Below are 16,026 nucleotides of genomic sequence, written 5' to 3'. Positions count from 1 at the left end.
CCTTGGAAAACTTTGCGGTGTGATGGGGATCGACGGAGGAGGAAGGGGACGGAGGAGACCCCTATCACTTCATAACTTTCCTCTCGCTTCCCGAGCCCTCAACGCTGACAGGGTTTTTCCTCTCAGGTCGTGTAGAAAGTTTCCCCCGGCGATGTGCGCCGTCGCCGGCGGTGGGGCCGGCGGTGCCTGCCGGAGCCGGGGCTCCTCTGCTCTTCTCCGGCGGGGGCAGCGGCCGTCCCGCTCCGCGCCGCCCGGCACCCGGCTCCGCAGCCCCCGCGCAGCGCGGCCGGCTCTTTCTCCCAGAAAAAAAAAAAAAAAAAAGTGGGAAGGCGAGCGGCATAAGGGAAAAGAAAACCACAAAATGTATCACTTGTAACCCTAGAATATGTTAATGTCAAGAGATACAAATCTGGTAATTATGCCTTTCTTGCCTGTTGTGTTCTCCATTGTTCATTAAACATTAAAGACGGGATTATTTAATTTTCCACTTAAAGATTCTCTCATGTTCCGCAAAATCTTATTAATTTTCAATCATTTTAATTTTACAAAGGACAAAGTTTTGGGTTTATAACGCTGCCAGTGAGCTGTCTTTTTTTCCCCCCTCGCATCGCACTTTTAAAACGTTCTCCTAGAAATCGTCTGCTGCTGAGGGAGCTACCAGGCTCCGAGCAATAGAAAATGCCAAAAGTTTTGCGGGGTGGGTATTGGGGGTGGGGGGGGGGGGAAGTGGGGGGATGTTGCCTAGCAACAGCAACAAATCTTTTCAAAAGATGACTAGATGAAAATTGACACATTTCAAGTACTACAGCAATTGTGGGGAAAAATGCCTGGGCGAGGTGAAAGTGCGTCCTCACTCATTCCGGGCAAATATCTCAGCCAAAAGAGAGTGCTAGTTAAGCCTTCTCACCTTAAAAAGTCGGGGGAAATGTCCCTCTCTGTTTTTGAAGGGGAACCCCTAACTCCAGCTCCCTACTCACGTCTGCAGTGCTGCGGGTTGCATGAACGCCCGCCGATGTTCGCTTTCACCTGCAGTCTGCCTACAGTCTAACGCAGCCCGTACACACACACGCACAGTGTGTTACTCGTGTGAGCTGAGTGCAATAAATCCCAGCTTCTGTCGGAAAAGAAACCATGCTCAATTAATGGGCTCATCTCCTCCCACTTCATATTATAAAATTGCATCATATTTTAACCATCACCGTTGTCTCCAGGTATTTTAAACGAAACACTCTTAGTGCGACCAAACTTTCAGCAAGGACAGAAGAAAAGGAAGAAGATGCACTAGAATTTACAGGCAGTAAATAAGTTTTTTTAATTGCGAAGAGGGCAATCATTGCAAGGAGTGTCCTGTACACATCTCGCCAAACGATGGACAGAAAAGTACATGCGCCTAATACCAAAAAACCATCGATCTGGCGTTTCAGTGTTCTTTCCCTGAGGGGTCGTGCCCGCTTCTAACGAATTCCTGCCCCACAGAAGTCGCGGATGTTGTGCGTGTCAGCAAACTATCCGGAGTGGCCTAAACTGTCGCCTCTAACTTTATTTGGTTTGCCTACCAACATAAAAGCGGAGAATAAACCGAAAGCCCAGAGCCGGGGTATCAGAGCTCACGAGATAAAGGGAGCTATCAGCAGGGAAAGTTTACACAGAGAAGGCTCCCAAAGAAGCCGGGGTTAGTGTGTTTTAAGGACTAGGGCTGGATTACACGGGCTGGGGTGGGGGTATTAGGAGGAAATCCCTTTCACTGATCCCCGGCCCCATGCGCGGAACTGCCCGCCTCCCTCCCGCGGCCGGCAAGGTGGGCTGCAACTCCGCGCCCCTGCCAGGGCCGGCGCCGGGGCCACTCCGCCGAGCGCGGCACGGGGCGGGGGTCGGCGGGGCTGGGCTGCAACTAACATATTTAAAAAAAAAAAAAAAAAGAAGGAAAAAAAAAAAACGGTGGAGGGGATTTCAAGACCCGCTGAAGGAGCCCCCCAGCCCCGAAAGCACACATGCACAGCGCGGCGCGGAGCCGAGCGACAGGACAGCGCGCACACTGCGGGCCCCTGCGCGGAGCGGTGCCGCGGCGATCGGCGACGGTGGGGTACATCCTAGCGGCGGCTGGCTGCCATGGAGAGAGCTGGCCGCACTCCGCGCCCGCCCCGGCCGAGGGGAGGGCGGACAGGGACGGCCACGAGAAGCCGCAACTTGTGGCGGCAGCCGGGGAGACGGAGCCGCTGCGCGGCGGAGGGGCCGCCCGCCTCCCCGGGGGATGGACGGGGCGGGAGGGACGCGAGTCGGCGGGACGGGGCGGGGGAGGCTCGGCCCGGCTCCCCGGCAACTTGTAATGCGATAAGGGTGGAAAGCGGGGGGTGGGGGGGAGGGAAGTCTCTCCCCACCCCCCCTCCCCACTTTTACCAAAAAAAGGGGGGGCCTGGGAGAAAAGCCGCTGTTGGGAAAGTGCGTGCGGAGAGGGAGGCTCGGCGGCGGCGGGGAGCGGATCGGCTGCGGGGCTGGGGGCAGCCCCGGCGGCAGCCCCGGCAGTGCAGCACGGGAGGCGGAGGAGGAGGAGGAGAGTAGGAGGAGCTGCCGTGTGACCCGCTCCGCTCCCAAACTTGAAAGTTTATCTGCCCGAAATCAAGAGCGGCCGCGGTGCGCGCAGCGCTCCTCGGCACGGAGCGGAGGCAGCGAGCGGCGGAGCCGCCGCGCAGGGAGCAGCTGGCGGCGCCGCTGAGAACAAGGCAAGGCAGGGGAGGGGGGGGATCACCCGGCGACAACAACAACAGCCACCCCCAACCCCCAAAACTGGGAGACGATCCATACTACTTGCTGGAGACCAAGGACTTGCTCATCGGCGCACACGCGAGCCCGCTGTCATTAGCTAACAGGACACACGGCTGAGCCGGGGGGGGTGGGTGGGCGGAAGGGTGAGGAGTGTCACAAAAAGTCATTACAACCTGAGAAAGAGAGAGAGAAAGAAAAAAAACTTCCTACCAATGGACAACAGGAAGTGACCACCACCACCAACGGGGAGTCTCTGCTTGGAGAAAGAAGCTGCAAGACAAAGAAGAAGGAGGGAGAGGTGAAAGACAAAACTGCCCAAGGTCTTCTGCGTGTGCGTGCGTGCGCTTTGGAGAGCGGAGAGAACAAAAGTCAGCCGGGAAGGGGAAACAGAAAGAGCGACGGGAAAGGAGACAGGATGGAGGAAGAGCTAAAGAGAAGCGTGTGAAGACCAACGCGAAAGAGCAGTTACAACGCCGAAAAAGAAAGCACACCGGAAAGAAAAGGAAAAAGAAAAGGCATACACAAAAGTTTCTTTTCCTCCTGGGAAGACATTACTCACACACACACAGAAATCAGATGCTTTGCAGCTCTACTTCTGGGGAAAGAGAGACCGAGAGAGCAGAGGACGCAGACTGATGTGAAGAAAGCAAAGGGAAAAAAAAATAGAAAAAAACCCAAAACAACAACAACAACAACAAAAAACAGAGCAGAAAGCAGAGCGAAAGAAACTGAGAGACTGGGGGGAAAGAAAGCACGACAGACAGAAAAGCGAAGATCGTGACCTTTCCCAACAAGTGAACCTTGCACATATGTTGTGTAAAGTGTGTGCAAAACAGATTCCCTCCTGCGTGGTGCGTGTGTGCTTCGCTGCTGCCGCCGCTGCTGCCGCCGGTGCCGCCGCCACCGACGCGGTCGGTGCCTCTCGCAGGCGGCGCTGCCGGTGCCGGGGAGACGCATCATTTGGCGGAGCGAAGCGGCTAATTGCGGAGCCCCGTCCTTCATTTACATATGCAGCCTGAGTCCGCTGGAGCCGCGCCAATCCGCGCTCGCCCCCAGCACCATTAATCGCCATGCATTATTCACAATCATAATTACTGAGCCCCATGCGCGCTGCGCGCAGCCGCCCCACGCACACCCCGCCGCCCCGCGCACACCCCGCCCGGCTCATCCCCCGCTCGCTCACCGCTCACCCGCGCACTCACTCACTCACTCCCAGTTTGGCTGGCTGGTTAGCTTTGCCTTTTTTTTTTTTTTTTTTTTTTTTTTTTTTTTTTTTTTTTTTTCTTCTTTCCCCCGGGGTGTTGGTTGCCTTTTCTGTTGTTCGTTTGGTTTGTTTTGCAACTCCACTTTTATTTGTGAACAGTTATTTCTAGCCCCCAACCCCCCTTCCTTCGTTCCCAATTCCTTCCCCGCTCCTTGCCACCTCCACGTCGCTGATGCCTCTGCAAAAAGCAGAGTCAAGACGGCTCAGTTAGCAGCATGTCTCGTCGGAAGCAAGCGAAACCCCAGCATCTCAAATCGGACGAAGAGCTGCAAGCAGAGGTAGTTTCTGAGCACGGTAAGGGCTCCCGGCGCCTCTTTCTCCTTCTCTCTCTCTCTTTGCGAGTGTGTTTCGGATGGAGATAAGTGAATTTATGGTGATGGTGAGCATGGGAGCGCAATTACTCTGCAGCGGGAGAATGGGAATTAGAGCAGCCGGGGGAAGAGGCAGCAGAACTAAGAAGTTCGCAGTTTAGCCAAGTTTCTGCAGCCCACCCCCTGCTTAACCAGCCCTCCCAGCAGCAACCTCCCGGCCTCCCCAGCGCTTTGATCGCGGCTGGGCTCGGCGGCGGGGCTCGGCCCTCCCTCCCCACTCACCCGGGCTCGAGCAGCTGCAGGAACGGGCGCCCCGGAGCAGCGCCTGCCTCCTCCTCCTCTCCGCTGCGCTCCTTCTCTCTGTGTAATTGGGTACCCCTTTTTTCCCCCTCCCGCTCCCTCCCGGCGGAGGCTCGCAGCGGACAGAAGCCATGTTCCCCTCTCCCCACCGGCGGCAGGAAAGTTGGGGCGGCGGGGGCCGGGATGCCCTGCCCGGGGCCGAGGGAGGTCCCGTGGGCTGCCGGGCCCCGGGGCAGCCCCGCGGCGGCCGCTGCCTGGGGATGCCCCCGTGGCCCCGGGTCGCCCGCGCAGGCTGCCAGGGCTGCCCCGGCCGCTCCCCCCGTTCGCCCCGGGGGACAGGGGGGGACCGTGGCGGGAGCGGGCAGGGCCGCTCGGGTGAGCGGGGCCAGCGGAGTTGCTTTCATTATTTTCGAGCTTTTAGCCTTCCCCCATGCGCTGCCTTCCTCCTTTCGCCTCCTGGCTCTGCTGCGACTGTAATTATTATCAGTGGTAGGTGACACGGAGTGCCACCACCGCCACCAGCCCCTGTCGCGCCGGCTGTAGGCAGTGAGGAAGGGTTATTTTCTCGCCCATCCGCCATTCCTCGCTTCCTCCCCACACGCAGGCACAACCACACTTGCTTTTATGCGTCTGGGCTTCCAGGCTGCTAGTGAACAAGTGTCCAAAGCTGGAGAGATTTGAACTGGAATCCTCCTTTATTTCCACTTTGCTGTAATTTTCTTTTCGGGAAAAGGGCCGCGGGGTTTTCTTCCTTCTTCCTTTTTCTCCCCCCCCCCCCCCCCCTTTTTTTTAATTAGTTTTAATTTCCTTCCTAGTCCCTGGCACTGCAGTATGCAAAGGCGCACCGCAGCCCACGCTCTCTTCTCCTGGACTAAGTTGAGTGCTTCCACTTGAAAGTTTTTCTTTTCGTCTTTGCATAGAGCCCACTGCTTTCTTAGTTTCTTTCATAACCAAGCGGGATCCCCAATGTTTTCGGCTTTCTGTGTAGGCCCTTACTCCACTATATTATCTCCTCTCCCTCTCCTTTCGAAAAGGAAAACAAAAAAGTAATTTTCCTGCTTTAAAACTCTAATTACTCCTAAGTTGCGTCGGTGATGAGAGAAACGCAGCAAAGTTGAAGCCTGAGAAGGATTTTGACCATTGTATCTGAACTTTATAGCCCTGAAGCTTAAGGCAGCGTGAATCCACTTCATCAGGTTAAAACATCTGTCAGACTGGCAAATTGTTAAGCCTCCTGCTCCTGCCCAGGGTGTTCGGGGAGGCAGGGAGCAAGTCTCACACTGTCCAGAGCTGCTAAGGGGGCTCCTGCCACTGGTCCAGGAAAACCCATTTTGGTGTTGACAATAACAGGCACACAGAGAAATGCTTCCTTCTGTCACAGTGGAGGAGCAAAGGAGTGCATTTTCATATTTTTTTTCCTTAGGAAGCTGTGGTCGTGTAAAATAATATCGGACAAGCAGATAAGAATTAGTATTTTATTATGAAAGGAAGATTTGTTGAGCCCATTTCTGTTGGGTTGCACTCTAGGTCTAAGAATTTATCATTAGCATTATAAACTTTTACATGCTCTGAATCCATTTCAATACAGGAAAATAAAACCCCACTACTTCATTGTGACACTCCTGGTGAGTTAATAAATTGAAAAAAAAAATTGTTAAACTAGGTTTTTGTTTTGTTTTGTGAATCTTATCTACGTAGCCATGTCACCCGAGATTAGAACAAGAGATATGCTAAAAAGAAACGCTTGCATATGGTGGGTAGATTAAGGACAAAGAATCTTTTTGTCATGGAAATGTTTTTTTTTTTCCCCCTTTTTTGGGGGGGTTTTGTTTTGTTTACTTCATCACATAGAATTTCTCACACTTGGTTTGTTTTGTATTGCCCTCAATGACTACATGATCAAATGAATGGATTTATTTCTGCCGAATGAGAAAGACAGTCTTTCCATCAAAAGGACTACATTGCATCCCAGTGAGGAATTTTAAAGCGTTATTATTGTGGTCCCTGAATAGCACAAAATCGGCTTTCACAGCAGCCTTAAAATGCAACAATGTAAAAATACTTTTCAGCCTTAGAAGGCTGTTATCAAAATGTGGTATGTTTCCTTTTATTAAAACATATTTTAATTAATAGAGTGAAACTCTTGATAGTTAACAATTAACAAGCTGTAGTTGGGTTTGCACTTTCGTTTGAGAAATGTGAACAAGGTGGAGACAGGCTACAGGAGCAGAGGGCTATCTAGTGCACATTAGTGTAATGTAAATCATTTCCACATTATATTAGGAAGCCTAACGATTGCCATACTTGAAAGCAATTTTATAGGCCAGATATAGTGAGAGTTCCAAATCTCGTGAATTAAAACACTTTTTGTCAAGTCCGCGTTCTTCATTTCTGTTCACAGCTGTGATCAAGATATTGCTACAGTTCCTGAGTATATTTTGCAACAGGCCAAAAATAGTTTGCACAGTGCACGAGTATTTGTCATTTTAAGAAAGCAAACTGTTTAAGCAGTATTATTTCATATGTGTAGCCTTTTCACTCGTTTTGCTCATCTCCAAAGGAGTTTACACAAGACTAAGCAAATTAAGCTTATTATTTATTTAATGACATCACTTTTAATATCACCTCAAAATAGATTTTGTAAAATGAAGCATTTAAAAATGAATGTTCCATAAATGTAATCCTCACAGTGAAGGGACAGTCATAGCAACAGAGAGAAACCTGGAAGTTTGGGTTGCAGGATGGAAGACAAACATTAGGCCAGGTTTTAAGTTGACTGGTCACAGCAGAACTTTCATGCTAACGTTATCACAAAAGTTTTAGCATCTAAACAAATAATTTTATAGCCAGTTTGGGCTACAGCATAACACAACTGCATTTAAACAGAAAATCGTCATGCTGGTGAGAAACTGTTCGAAATCTGAAGATAATTAGTATGTCATCAGCTACAGCTATACCCTCAAACTCGTTTGAAATTAATCGCCAAAAGTGAAAGGCTAAAAAAACTATTTTTAAATAATTTCGAAAAGAAATATTAACAAACAGCTGATAAGGATATATTTCTTGAGTAATTGCAGTGTAAAAGAGTGAATAAAAATACATATTAAAAACCCCACAATTTGAGGTTGCTAAATGAGAAGATATGCTGGAAATCATCTAAAAACAGCACCAGCAGGACTCAGATGGCTGCCTGTAGAATACAATAATCTCAGTTTCTCAGTAAATGTAATGCATTGTAATAGCTGGAATTACATTTCTGATACACTTGCCTAATTCAACAGATTACAAATTAATCAGAATTGTAGATACAATAAACATGCTTCAACCCAAATTAATTTTAAAATTAAACCATGGACATAGCATTTGTATTTTCAAGGTAGGGGTAACAGAAAGTGTTTTGTTTGTTTGTGGGGGTTTTGTTTGGGTTTTATTATTTTGGTTGGGGTTTGATTTGTATTTTTGTTTGTTTGGCTGGGTTTTTTTAGTGCTGAAGAGGGGTTCTTAGAATGTGCAAGTGAAGTTCTGGTAAGAGTGATGACAAATGGTGCTTTGGGCTTCTGCATGTGAAGTTTCTGGCAAAGATAGATCATTGTTTAGCCTGAGGTGGAAGGTGGAACTGTGTAAAGAGAGTTTTCTAATGTGCCTTTTGCAGTCATTTTAAAAAGTATTTGACCTCTTTTTTCTCCCACTCTTCAATACATGCAACATAGTCTAAATTAATTGATCTGTTCCATCTTGGTAAAGTGCAACTAGGCTGTGCAGTTTTGGGCAGTTTGGTGGCTGCACTTAGTATTCGTCTGGAGTATGTACAGAGACACACAGGCTGAGCTACAGCAAAGACACAGTTCAGTAGGTAACAGGCAGCCTCATGCGAGGGTGGTCACTCCATCTGCGTATAGCGAGGGTTAAAACGCATTTTGGGGGGACATTCCTCTGTATGAAATCGAGGTTGTTCTCTATTGCTTAGACACTGTTGCATTTCAAACTTGAGAAGTCACAAGCAGCTGTCAGTAAATGTAAAACTTAGGTGATTTTTGCAAATATTTTTTCTGAGGCAAGTGTAGGAGAAGGCTTTTTGATTTGAAAAATAAAGGCCAAATTAATATTGCTATAAATTGTCCCCTTGATTAGAAATGCTAATTGAAACTTTATTTAAATACTTTTGCCAATTATGTTCGAACTACGTAACATTTGTGTTTGTATAATGTAAAAAATACTCTGCACTGAATTGTGTTAGCCATATAAAAATATTTGGAATAATAAAGAAACTACAGCCATCAGCCAATTTGCTGATGTATGTATAACAATGGAAGTAGACAAAACTGGGTCAGATTTTATCTGGTGATACTGGTCTTGAAGTCCTACCATCTCCTGAGGTAGTCATTAAGGCACTTCTTCCAGAGTGAGAAGGAGGAAATTTTGAAAGGTGATAGTTTAAATTTTGTGTAATTAAGCTATTAATATGCATATATCTAGCTGTTGAAAATTACTTTTCCTTGATTAAGATAGAGGAAAAGCTACAATTCAAAAAAACATGTGGCATTAGAAAAAACAGCAAAAATAAACTAATTAATAAAGAGTATTAGTGCCATCTGAAAAATGGACTGAGTCCTGGGAAGATTTTCCTGATATCTCTCCTTCATTTGATTTGTTGTCTGCCAAACATAGACAAGCATATCGGTTGACTATCCAGCAGCCAGGGCATGAGTCAATCACTTTTGCTGATAATAAACCAGGTCAGGCATGACATTAAAATAGTTAAGTACTGACACAGTTTCTGCAATAAAGCATATAAAAATAATTTATTTTATTATATCGTATTTGTAAAATGAGAGTAATTGTCTGCATTTTTTTTTACAGAGGAAGCACCAGTAAATCTAGTTCTAGCATTACATTAATATTGAATTTTATATATCAATGTCAATCTTGTTTCCTTTGCACTCTTAAAATTTCCCACTAAATGTAGTGAAGGTTCTCCATTGATTCAAAGAAGGGAATTTAGACCAAAATGTGCTGTTCGGAGGTGGTTCTGTTATAGTGCTGTTAGACCTAAAGAACATTTCTTCTTTTCAAGGAAATACCCTTCAAAACCATGAAAGCCTGAAGGACAGATGTTTGTAAGGCTGATAGAAAACCATAATGCAACACGTTTGAAAAGTGTGTTTCTTTTGAGCTAAAAAGTGAAAAGATAGAGGATTAAAGACAGGGAGCTTTACTATTTCCTTGCTATATTTAGGATGCAAAAAGTGAGCATATTCGAACAATATTTATTATTGTAGCATAACCTAAATCTTTACAAAAAGCCCTTCTGAAATTCTTATTGCCGCTTTCTAGCGCTGGCTCGAGTGGCGCGTATCCTCCCCAGTTTCACCACTCTCCCTCCTCCTCCTCCTCCTCAAAAAAAAAAAAAAAAAAAAAAAAAAAGGCGAGCTGTCGCTGGTTGCAAAAGAAGCCCAGAAAAACCTTTCCTAACTTTGGATGCAGGCTCAGCGAAGGCTCGGGCAGGCTGCTGAGCCCTGCAGCGGGGGCGCAGGTGGGCGCTGCTCGGCTGGGTCGCGCCGCGGGAGCTCCGCCGGGGAATGCCGGCCAGAAGGTGGGACCGCGGAGCGCCAGAAAGCTTCCCCAGGTCTCCTCTCCCTGAGGGTGGGTAGTTAGAAGCGCTTTGACAAGGCTTGCTGATTTAACCTTTGCCTGTTTTGCCCTGCCAGGGGTGGCCACTAGATGTCAAGCTCATAATACAATTAGTACATCTGTGCAGTTGACCTTGGCAGCGCGGCTTACCACTGTTCTGTTAAGTGTTAACACTGAATTTGAGTGTTAACTAGAGATCCCTCGGAGTTTGCTACATGCTGCACAGCTTATCAAATGCCCATCTAGTTCAGCACCAGTGTTTACCGTCCTTAATGTAGGAAAAAGGTTTCCTTTTGTGAAACCCAGCATCTTGAGCTGCTTAATTAACCCTGCAGGTGCTGCTGTATTTTTGTCCCAGATAATCAAAACCAACTCGTCATTCAGTGTTTCAGGAGACCCCTTCTCCTGGTGCCATTCGATAGCTTTCATTTATGAATTTGTTGATTCACTAATGTCCCCAAAGCTGGAAATTATAAAAGCAAAGAATCTGTCTAGATGGTTATGGCTTTGCTATCCTGGGTGATAATGCAGTATCTGGAGTGGTGAAATACCAAAATGACTAAGCTGCACAGCTGGCATTGAACCATTCCAGGTTTGCTCTTTCAAGCACTCCTGGTTGTGAGCAATTTTACTCAAAGGAGCCCAGAACTAGTAAGTTCAGTGCTGAGATACTTAGGAGATGCAGGATTTGGTCCCCACATCGGCTCCTTATCTTGCAAGCCTCCAAAACCAAATTTGCCCTCCTTTCTGTGTTTGTTCAGAAAGTGATTGGCTTCATTAATTCGTGCAGGGTGTTAAGAGTTGTGTAGTTTAATATATAGTTAATTATGCACTTTTCAAGGAAAGTGATGCAGATTTTTTATGGTTCTCCCTATTTCTTCTAGTTTATTTGTTTTGGTTTGGTGGGGTTTTTTTTAATCTTTTTTTTTTTTCCTATGTCACTTGCCTTAGAAGCATTTACCTACATCTCATTTTTTTTAAGGATTCCAAATAAAACTCAATGCATTCCAAATAAACTTAGCTCCCACAGACACCCGCATTACCCATACGCGAATTCTGCCCAACCTGAAATTATTGTACCTGTGCCACAAAAGCCAACCGAGTAGCTGTTTATATGACTTTGAAAAACATAGTACAGGTCTTATTTAATATGATATCTTGCACAGATATTGCAAACAATTTGTGAGGCTTGCATCTGTTCCACATCTGCGTCCACAGAGAAAGGCGCCAGTGTTTGATTCGGTGAAGTGCTTCGCTGCTCAGATTAGAAACTGCAAATGTTTTAACCAGAGTACAGTTAGTGCCTGTGCCACAGGTGGCTGTTACTTAACAAATTCTGAGATTCAGGCTACTGAATAGATCAAATCGTGCGTGCCAGGTCAGCAAGGGGTTCTGCATAGCAAGAGTGCCCTCCACTGTTCAAATCCATACTAACAGCTTTTGTGGGCTGAGAAAAAGGACAGAAAATTTTTCTTTTGAGTCTGGAATTTCTTCTACATTGTTAAACACAGCAGGGGTCTCTATTTGTCTCCTCCTGTTTCACAGCTTGGGCTCAGTATGTGATAATTCATCTTTCTTTATGGGATTCAAAGCAATCATAAAGAGTTAAAAAGAATTAATTTGCAAGAAAATAAACGTGTTCCAACAATTTAAGAAAACTTTCTTTAACAGCTCCGGCAATTGTAAGAGATGATAGAGCTAAGGAAAAAGTAGTACTGTTCTTCTCCAGGATCAATATGTTGCTACAAGGTTACTGTTTCCAAATTAATATCATTTTAAATCAAATTTTTGGGCTTCTTTAGTATACGTTATTACTTTATTGAATCTGAGCTTGGGCAAAAATAAGTATTCTGATGATAGGAGTAGTAAGTAGTTGTCCTGTATCAGTGCACTAGGCTCAGAGTTTTGTTTATAATAATGCTTGTTTAAATATATAAAATGCTGTGATCTGCACTTTGAAATTATTATCGGATTTGCATGTGAGAGCATTTTATACATCTGTCTTCATAGTTAACAGACTTTACCTTAAGCTGATGCTAACGTATGCAATTTTTTCTGAAATTTCTTCACAGTTTCTACACTGCTTCACAGTGTTTTTTTTTTATTTTCCTGAAAGAAATTATTACAATTAGAAAATATTAATTAACCCTCAATTATAGAGTTCTGAACATAGAAAAAATAGCAATTTATACAACACTCTTTCATGGTTTCATTTGTATTATTGTGTATAGTCTAAAAAGCTTCAGAAAATATTTTACTCCCACATTTGTTGAATTCCTTTACAAGTCAGTTTTGTTTGAATGCTTCAGGAAGGTATCAGCAATTTAAAATATTTGCAAGCCTAGATTCGCAACCAAAAATTAAACACAGTATTTGGTTGGGGCTTTTTCCAGATTGGAAGCAGTTAGTCCTAAGAAAGGGGATATTTATCAAGCAGCATACATCTTAAGAATTAACCTGACTAGTATGTGATGCTTGATTTCAGTCTGTTTCACAAAAGTAGATAGCAACACTTTTGAAGCACCCATTCCTTATATTTTCCCTTCATATCATGCAAAAAGCTCTCATCTCTCAAAGAGAGGAAAGATCTATGCTGGCAATAAAAATTTAGAACTAGTAAAGCCAGGTTTACAAACCCTGTGTGTGTGTGTGTGTGTGTGTGTGTGTGTGTGTGTGTGTAACCAGAAGTGACAATTTTTTTCTCGACTGCACATTTCCCAGTGGTGACTAAAGGACCCACGGCACCCTTTGAGCCGTCTCCTTTCCCCCTGGGCACTGAGGAATCCGGCCGACACCATCCTCTTAGCTCCTGCCTGGAAAGTGTTTGGTGGGTACACTTAGTTAGGGGCACAGAGCAAAGCCTCCTGGCATCGACCCCTTGTACGCCCCTCTCTGAGTCACCAGAGCACCTGAATGGCTTCAGGTATCACAACCCCAAAGTGCCTTCCTCAAAACGCCTGCGTTTGAATTTCTATGGGCTAATTTTAGGGCCAGACCCTGGTGGTGCAAAGTGCCAGCACTGCTGGAGCCACTGGGGCTCCTTGGGCTGGTACCTGCTCAGGAGCTTGTCTTGAATACCATCTGAGAGATTGTGCCTGAGATTTTTCACCTGTTTCCATACGGGAAGCTTGATGTGCTATAATTCATCTTGCATCCTGTAGCCGCTTCAGGTTAGTCTGTTAGCTGTTAGACTGCTAATGAGAAAAAGAAAATAACTGAGAGGTTATTAGTGGCTGAGATCTTGACTGCTTGACAAAACTCCCATTCAACACCTTTTGTGTAACTAAGAACTGCAAAATTCAACCCATGTCCGTAAGATTAAGAAAGCGCTCATTCAATTCCGCCGACATCCTTGGAAATTTTTACTGTATCACATCCTCACTGTAATAACAAAAATTACTGTTTCTCTTCAGGAAAATCTAAAGAAAAAAGATTAAGTTCTTCACTGCCTAATGGACTCAATCACTTTGTAATACATCAGAAAATAAAAATACGCTATAAAGCATAAATAAATTCAGAAAAATGCCATGTTTTTCTGCAATAGACACATTCTGTTATTAAAAAAACAAAATTAATTTGTGTCTTAGTATTTTAGCATTTAACATTTTTGATATTCTGAATTAATTATTACATTTTGGTATAGATTTCTGTCATTCACAAAGCGACTGAATTTTAACAAAGAATCAAAAACAGCCTTTCATGTAAAAAGCTTTTAAGCTTTACTTCCTGTTGAATTCAGTGAGGACTTAGGTTTCAAAAGCGACAGCAAATACAGTGCCCTAGTGCTTTCATATCAGTAAGTACTACTGAAAGGGATGTTAGAAATTTCATTTGTGAGTTATGGAGGCAATGTCCATTTATCCAGTATGGGTATATACTGCAAAATATTTATCAGTTGTTATTTTTAGTCTTTCTTGTTTTACTCTTGGACTTGCTTGTTTGCATGGCTAGTTTGTATTCTTTCAATCCTATTAAATGCAGCACTGTTTCAGGTGTGAATAAAGGCTACTCATTTGAGTAGGACTTGCTGGATTGAGACCACAGACTGTCATTCTGTGAAGCATCTTAGCAGCCTCAGCATGCTATGCAGGAAAGTACCATCACCCGTGGCAAAACAGAATTTAGTTTCACACTTTGTGTCACCTGCTTGCCTGCCTGTACAAGGAAGTGAAGCTTTGAGTGAGATTTGTTTGATTTTTTTTTTTAAAGCCAGAATAATTTATTCCATTTTTTCTAAATGGAAAGTACTGTGGTGAGATTCATAATATGTCTAGTTTGAGGTTGAACTGGGGGAAGGGTTGAACTTGTAAAGAAAACCCCTAGCAACTCTTCGGCATTATTTGAAATATTTTTCTAAAGGAGTCTTTGACTGTTTCAAGGCAGATAGATGATGAGGTGAATGAACTTGGGTTTGAAAAGTATTTTCAGTATTTTTATGGTATGGGAGTTGGGGGAAGGGGAAATACAAAACAGAGCTGTAGGCCCCCACTTAGTACAGGCAGGAGCCTAGTCTCCCTGAGACAGCACAAAACTAGCCATTTATTTAATTGAGAGCAGAGCTGGGCACTGACTATACAAGAAATAGCTATACTGCTGCATTCCTCATGTGCTTTTTCACAAATTATATTTCAAACACAAACTGCTGTTTCTTTGAGTTTGAGAACAAGTACACTAGCCTGCTCATTATTTTGAAATGCTGAACAGGTCCACATAGACACCTCCTGGCAGTTGGCACCAGTAGGTAAGGTTGCCTTGGAAAGCTTACGTGTTATACATACTAACTTTGATACATGGAGAACATGAGACTGTCTTCCAACGCATAAAATAATACCTGTTTTAGTTGTAAACTTTCACATTTGGGTTTAGTGATTACTATACAGTGTCTGAAATAATTAGCTTGCTGGTGTTTGATCAGCTCATTCTAGATCAGAGGACAACCATATTTGAATGGCTATATTGCCTGAATCCATCACTAATTACTGAAACCTTTTGTGCAAGGTTTGTTTAGAGAAAAGATCTCCTTAAAGAAAAGAATACCGATATATAGATAAAAGCTGGAAGGGGAGCCACACAGTTAGCTGCTTATTCAAGAATTAATCCTCCTTTGCAATCACTTAGTAGCAATATTGGAAGTAGTAGTTGTAATAATAATAATAATCAGCAGCAGCAGCAGCATCATAACAACAACACACAACTGTTTCCCAGCCAGCCAATGCTTGGAAGTAAGCACTGGCAAATGTTCCCAGTGAAAGCCTTTGGAGAAACCACGTCTCTCAGTGTGGGGTCGGTACTATCAACCAGGGCACTCTGTAGATTCTAAGCAAGGACCAGAGAATCCTGACTTTTAAAATGTAAATCTGTAATGTAAATAAGGATTTGTTTGAGTTGTCTTAGTTCAGAAAGACTCCAGAGAGAGCCAAGTGTGCTGGGTGTTGGATGCTTCGCTGGTCTGTGCTCTGCATGCTTGCACTTTCCAAGAGCTGAAGCGCACGCCGAAAATGTGATTTGGAAGCTTGGTAAAGTGCTTTTTCACTTAACACACTTTGGGAGGCTTTGGGTTTTTCAACATATGCTTTAGGATACCTGCTGCCAATATGCTCTTTTTCTGTGGTGAATCATGTTATCTTCTGTGATATTTCTGTAACACAAAGTGACAGATTATACAGAAGCATTTGCCACAAAGATTAGTCTGATATTGTCTAGCAAAAGCTATATATGATCGATCTTAACCCAAAGAGTGTAACAGGTTCAGCACTT

General features: G+C 44.7%; 1 protein-coding gene across 1 annotated transcript in view; it reads left to right on the top strand.

Moving 5' to 3' along the window:
- The first annotated feature begins 4,008 nt into the window (after window positions 1-4,008).
- The window catches only part of SALL3 (spalt like transcription factor 3), a 19,681-nt gene continuing 7,663 nt past the window's right edge, over window positions 4,009-16,026 (top strand). The window contains exon 1 of the mRNA XM_062498621.1: window positions 4,009-4,321. Coding sequence (XP_062354605.1) covers window positions 4,243-4,321 — 79 coding nt within the window. The 5' untranslated portion in view covers window positions 4,009-4,242. The remainder of the gene's footprint in view (window positions 4,322-16,026) is intronic.

Source organism: Cinclus cinclus, chromosome 1 (assembly GCF_963662255.1).
Source record: "Cinclus cinclus chromosome 1, bCinCin1.1, whole genome shotgun sequence".
Taxonomy (NCBI): Eukaryota; Metazoa; Chordata; class Aves; order Passeriformes; family Cinclidae; genus Cinclus; species Cinclus cinclus.
This window is presented reverse-complemented; position numbering and strand designations above follow the sequence as displayed.